The following is a 6,773-nucleotide window of genomic DNA, read 5'->3' on the forward strand; positions in this document are numbered from 1 at the left end:
CTGTAGTAATAATAATAAAACATGTGGAAACATGGGCTGCGTCCCAAATAAGCATACTAAATTATGTCTAAATAGTAGCTATTACTTAGCAACCGCTAGCAGGTTGTAACGGAGACACGCCTTTTGTGTCTCTTTTTGAAAATATATATATATATATATATATATATATATATATATATATATATATATATATATATATATATATATATAGTTGCGATGACTCATCCCCCCACCTTTCCCTCACTTCTCTCTCTCTCTCGCTGTCTCCCTCAGGTCCTCATAAGCACCAGAGCGCCGTGACGTGTCTGCAGTTCAACAAGAACTTTGTGATCACGAGTTCGGACGACGGCACGGTGAAGCTGTGGGATTTGCGCTCGGGAGATTTCATCCGGAACCTGGTGAGCCTGGAGAGCGGCGGCAGCGGCGGAGTCGTGTGGAGGATCCGAGCCTCCAACGTGAAGCTGGTGTGCGCCGTGGGCAGCAGGAACGGCACCGAGGAGACCAAACTGCTCGTGCTCGACTTCGACGTCGAACTCAAGTGAACTGGACATGAAGCGAAGGGAGAGAAAGAGAGGCGGGGGTTGGGGGGTTGTGCAGAAACGGGCCTCCTCGCGCAGCTCCGCCACTGGACTCACCACTGCTCACCGTTCCTGCCATGAATCGCCCCTTTAGTGACCGCTGCTGCGATTTATTTTTTTGGTTGAAAGGGGGGGGGAACGAGGGTTGTGCTTCTTCAGAAAGGGGGTGGGGCATAACTGAAGTGCGCCTTCTTGCGCAGCTCTGAGACTGGACCCCCACCGTATAGAGGCATCATCCTCCTCCATCTTTAGAAAGGGGTGGGGGCAGGAACGAGGAGGCGGGGCTTCTGCATTCTGGGAAGGAAGGCTTCCTCATGCAGCTCCATGACTGGCATCTGCTTGTCTGGTCCCTTTTGTGTTTTGTTTTTTTTTGTGGGGTGGGGGGGGGGGGGGGATTATGGGGGTTCTGTGCAGCAAAGCATTCTGGGAAGGAACAGGATTTAATTATTTTTTTTTTTCCCCTTCACTCCCTTTCTCACAGCGTTTCTTGCTCAGAGACTTGCTGATACAAGCCTGCACACCCCAGACAGCATTATCTCTCTATTTGTGTTCTTTTTGTGTTTGTTTGTTTGTTTGTTTGTTGTGTTGTTGTTTTTTTTTCTTTCTTTTTAAACCGATACGAACAAGTCGACACTGTATGCATGACGTGAGCGAGGAAGCCGAGTTGACACAGGATAAAAAAAATGGATAAAAGATCTTTGAGATTTAAATGTGAGGATTTAACAACAACGACAAAACAAAACACACACACACACACACACAAAGCACCCTCGATACTTGTAAGAGAGATCCGTGTTTCTCCCCAACACACCCACTCACACACACAATTATTTAGTGTTCAATGCACAACTGTGAATTTAAGTGTCATTCTTTCTTTCTTTCTCTTCTTTTTTTTTTTCTTTCTTCTCCTCCACGAGCGTCAGCGTCTTGTGTTCTTGTTGTGTTTCAGTTTCTCTCCACCGTTACCTCTACAACGAGTCTCAGTATTAATATAAAGGCAGGCAGTCTGGCGTAAAAACAAAAACACACGATGTTCCCCTCATCCTGAATGTAGTCGATCGGACAGGAAGTGCTAAGATCGCTAATGATAAAAGGAAGTTTAGCGCTGCTAGGTTAGCGTTGTGCAAACTGCATGTCTGACTCATCACATTTGCCTCAAAAGACATGGATGTCACGATGCTAAACTGGAGGTCGTACGCTCCTCTTGTTTATTAGCCACGTTAGCAGCGTAAACGTCAGATGTGGATTATATTTGGGTTGAAGGAGGAAAATGGTGGACATTTTGTTTGTTTGTTTGTTTGTTTGTTTGTGTTTGTTTTTTTTGGTCAGATGTGTGTCTTTACGTGCTGTTCCACATCCTCAGTGCAGTTCTGTTTCTGTTGTCGCTGTTCTCTGTTTCCTCACGTTGGCTCAGAACCGTCGCTTCATGGGAGATTACAAATTCTTATTGTTTTTGTTTTGTTGTTGTTTATTTTACTTATAAGCCCCTTGGAAGCCCCGCCCCTTCCTGTTCCTTTTCTCCCAGTGGCCAAACTGAACTTAATGCTGCTAGTCACTCATGCGGGACTTTTGTTTGTTTTTTTTTTGTTTTTCCTCTCTCTTTCTCTCTTTCCTCCACTGGCTGTGACGTTTTAGTCCCAGACTAAATCCTAAAAGAATTTAGACTTATAAATAAATCAACAAAAGACACACACAAGATATGAAATCGGAATTTTTTTTTTTTTTTTTGCCACTGAAACTTGAGCCAAATGTGCCTCTACGAGGCTGAAAGAGCGAGAAGGTCCGACGACTATGGACGATGCCGAGTGTGTGTGCCTGCGTGTGTGTGTGTGTGTGTGTGTGTGTGTGTGTGTTTGAGCATCGTTCACACATTCCTTGGGACGGAAGTTCTGTTGGGGACGTGTTGGATGGATTTCTTCTCTTTTTTTTTTTTCCTCTCCTTTGGATTAGAGCATCGGATTGACGGAAAGTCGGACCCGCTCGTCGTTCTTTCTGAAGAGGGGACAACAACAACAACAACAACAACAAAGAAAAAAAAAAAAAAAAAAAGCGTCAACGTAGCCAAACCCGTTCGTCTCATTCTCCGAGTCACACACTCACGCTGAACTGTGAAACTGGTTTAACACTGTATATTACGATTAAAAAAAAAAAACAAAAAAAAAAAGAGGAAACAAGTTCTTTCTCCAGTTTTTAGTTTTTATTTATGGTCTGGTTTAAGAAAATCAGATGATGGAGGTGTTTATTTTTCTTTCTTTCTTTTTCATTCTTTTTTTTTTTTTCCAGTCCAAACTGCCTGGTGTAACAGACAGATTAAAAAAAAATACAGCAAAACCTTAAAGGGATTGTCTATTAGAATTTTTATTTTCTTATAACTTAAGTGCAATAAAATGTGGGGTTGTTATTATTATTATTTTTTTTCTTGGTTTTTTTTCGTTTCATTTCAAGCTTCTTTTTTTTTTTTCTTTTTGTCACTGTGTGAAAGTGTCATATGTGCCCAATAAAGCTTCTACGGTTTATTGTACTCATGAAGCGGAAACTGTTTTCTCTACACCAGCACCAGCATCTTCTCTTATTCGGGGTCCAAGCACCGGTTCATGGTCAGTAGCTATAGATAGACTGAGCGAACCGTTCTCGTGTTCCTCGGCCAATCAGATAACCGCCGGTAGAAATCTAATCACGTGGAAGTTTAGTTATTTACGACGCATTTACGGCCCCCGAGGGGCGGGACTCTTCAGATTCCACAGAGCGTTTGATTGGACAGGAAACCTGACGAGAAGCTGAAAGTGCGGAGTGATGTCATCAGAACGGTTGATGCGTATCGGTGGTAGAGAGGGACTGTCGATTTTGAACGCGTGTATCTTCTAAATGCGAATTTTCTCGCGGTTAGAAATACCCTCGAGGCAAACGTGTCCGTACCGAAAGCCACAAAACTCGGACGTTGATTTGACGGAGACGTGAAGTCGAACGCGGCGTCGACGTCAAGAACACGAGTTTCCTGTGTTCGCGGTGAACATGGCAAAAAAAAAAAAGCGTTTCTTAATGTTTCTTAAAAAACCTCCTTAACATTTCGTCAAGCCGCATGTGAAGATCACGGTGTTCGAAGATCTAGAAAGGAAAAAGGGAAAAACCGCGTCTGTCCATGTTCTCCGCTGTACACGAGCCGATGTCCCTGAGCGTCGCTCAGGCGTGTTTGTGGCAGTCGTGCGATTCCTGGAGAAATCTGCGAGCTCAGTGGGGATTATTATGAGCTCTTGCCATCTGCCATTTCTAATGTTACGCTTCCTTCCTTTACTTCTGAGGAGTAAAACCAGGCTTGAAGCTAAAAATGCTCGGGTGCTGGATATAGTTTAAATATTCACACATCCTGCAGGATTCCTCTCTGACTGCGTGAGATTAATCCGGATCTTTCCGAGGCACTGAAGTCTGTTTGTTTGTTTGTTTTATTTATTTATTTATTTATTTGGAAGGAATACGCCGTGTCAAACGTAAGACTCCATGAATTTACTACTAGGTCACACGTGGTAGAACAGACGTCTTCCTAGTAGTTATTTTATTAGATATTATTTAAATACAACACATACTGTGTTAGTGTGTGTGTTACCCATAATGCATTGCAGTTGAGCGTACATCATGTTTAAGGAATGCCTGTGAATGTAGAGAACTAGCGGGCGAGTTATCATCGAACAAAATATCGAAGCAGCCTGAAATGTGCTACAACACAGCACTTTCTATCCATGTAGCTACAAATACAGTGCTGTGAAAAAGTATTTGCGCCCATCCTGATTTCTTGTGTCTTTTTTGTGTACATCCCGTACTAAATTGTTTCCGAAATTAAAACTAAATCTAAGATAAAGCAAAGGCAACCTGAGTAAACATTAAAAACAGTTTTTAAATGATAATGTTATTTATTGAAGCATGAAAAGGTTATCTAATACCAACTGGGCCTGTGTGAAAATGTATTTGCCCCCATAGTTAGTAATTCCCGACGCAACCAGACCTGATTACTGCAAACCCTGTTCAATCACATCAACACTTAAATATAAAAAAATTTCAACAGCAGGAAGTCGGTTAAAAGGTCTTACTCAGTAACACACTTGAACGAAAGTCCAGGAATGATGAGGAAGAAGGTGATTGAAATACATCAGTCTGGGAAGGGTTACGAAGATATTTCAAAGGCTCCGGGACTCCAAAGAACCACAGCGAGAGCCGTTATCTCCAAATGGAAAAACTCGGCACAGCAGTGAACCTTCCAAGAAGCGGCCGACCTTCCAAAATTCCTCCAAGAGCACAGCGACGACTCATCCAGGAAGTCACAGAACACCCAAGGACAACATTAAAGGACCTACAGGCCTCTCTCGCATCAGTAAAGGTCACTGTTCATGACTCCACTGTCAGAAAGACTTATGACCTCGACTGTAAGAGAAATAAAGCGCATCAAGGGCGTAGTTTTATTGGAAAAGAATCAACTTTGAGGTGTTGATGAGAACTCCACCACATCGTTGATTAATTCCTATAATGGCACAGCCCCAACGCCATTTCTTCCTTATTTATTCAGTAGAAAGATCAAAATCGGCCTCTGTTGATGTTTGCTGCGGTAATTAATCCGGCTCTGCTGGAGTACGTGTAAGCTTTACACGTTCAGTCTTAATGACTCCGTGTTAATGACTTGGAGAGTTGCAGCATGCCCTGTGCCTCGTTTACCGTCCTCTTAATTAGCTCCAGTTTCGTTATTTCCAGTTACACGTCCTCGTGGCTGGAGCTAATAGCGGACACTCCTCCTTTATTCGACATGGCGTGGGTTAATAAAACATTGGAGAGGTGTATTTCCATATGAATAGTGGAGCGTAGCAGCATGAGATCGCTTTGAAACCGGCGATGGCGTGGGTCATTAAGTTTAGAGATTAATTCTGGAATTTCTGTTTAGTGCGTTCTTTTTACGATGGCGGATCGAATTAAGCGTGACGTTTAAGTCTAGGGTGTTGAGTCGTCCAGCTGTACGTATAATTGAAATCACATGTTGTTCAATAACGATGCATTTGTTATTAGTCTTAGGTTACGTTAAGGGTCCACCGCCATACCGGTCCCTGTTGCTATAGAAACTGTAGTATTTATTTTACAGCCGGCACTACTGTCACAGCCGCTGTTACGGGATATTAATCAACAATTTCTGATTAGATCTCATCGTCTCTGTGGTGTAGGATATTAACAGTGATTAGTTTTTTTTTTGGGGGGGGGGGGCGCAAACTTTTGCACTCAACTGTAAAATATTCTGATACACGTTACACGTTTAACGTTACACTTGGTCATTGATTTGTGAAGGAAACCGATCCAATGTTGCATATCTGTGAGTGGCAAAAGTATGTGAACCTCTAGGATTAGCCGTTAACTTGAAGGTGAAACTAGTCTGAGCATCATGGCACAAACAAAGGAAATTTCTGAGGACCTCGGGGAGGGGGGGGGCGGGGGGAGTTGTTGATGCTCATCAGGCTGGAAAAGGTTAGAAAACTGTCTCTAAAGAGTTTGGACTCCCATCTGTGAAACATGGTGGTGGTAGTGTCAGGGTTTGGGCCTGTTTCTTTGGGCCAGTTCGGGACGACTTGCCATCACAGATGGAATGATGAATTCTGAATTACACCTGCGAACTCTAAAGTCACATTAAACACAGTCATGGCAAGCTAACGATGTGCGCCATCGGTAAGCTAAGCAGTGCTGCTAAGTGGCATTGATGTAACAGAGGAGTGTAAAAGCCACGGCACGACCGAACCGGACCGGAACCGACTGCTGAACGTCTCTCTCACGGGAGCCGTTTGTAGGTTAGCCCTGTGCTAATATTCTTTAGCACCACCTTGCTTGTAATGAAGTGTTATCCGTTTCATAGTTATAGAACCTTCTTTTATTTGTTTCAATTCGACCATCTGCTGATTTTCTTCATACAGTATTTCTACAGAAGATTTGCGAGTCGATTCGGTTCAGTTTGCGCTCTTATGGATGGGATTTATAGACTCCAGTGGCATTAGCTGGGTCTGAAATGCTAATTTTCCTTAGCAAAGAGCTTTAATTAAAGAGCGTGTGGTTTGGGACGATGTACATGGATACTGAATATAAAAAGAAAAGCAGCAGCATAAACCCAGCCGGCTAATTAACGGTTAGCGTACGAGATTTACCCTGGACATAAATCACACTCGGGTAAAGACC

General features: G+C 43.1%; 1 protein-coding gene across 2 annotated transcripts in view; it reads left to right on the forward strand.

Annotated features, from left to right (window-relative positions):
• LOC128604299 (F-box/WD repeat-containing protein 7) overlaps positions 1-3,099 on the forward strand; it is a 55,422-nt gene extending 52,323 nt beyond the window's left edge. For both annotated transcript variants that reach the window (XM_053619330.1, XM_053619329.1), the window contains exon 11: positions 274-3,099. In XM_053619330.1, coding sequence (XP_053475305.1) covers positions 274-542 — 269 coding nt within the window. In that variant the 3' untranslated portion in view covers positions 543-3,099. The remainder of the gene's footprint in view (positions 1-273) is intronic.
• Positions 3,100-6,773: the final 3,674 nt, after the last annotated feature.

This window comes from Ictalurus furcatus, chromosome 29 (genome assembly GCF_023375685.1).
Source record: "Ictalurus furcatus strain D&B chromosome 29, Billie_1.0, whole genome shotgun sequence".
NCBI lineage: Eukaryota > Metazoa > Chordata > Actinopteri > Siluriformes > Ictaluridae > Ictalurus > Ictalurus furcatus.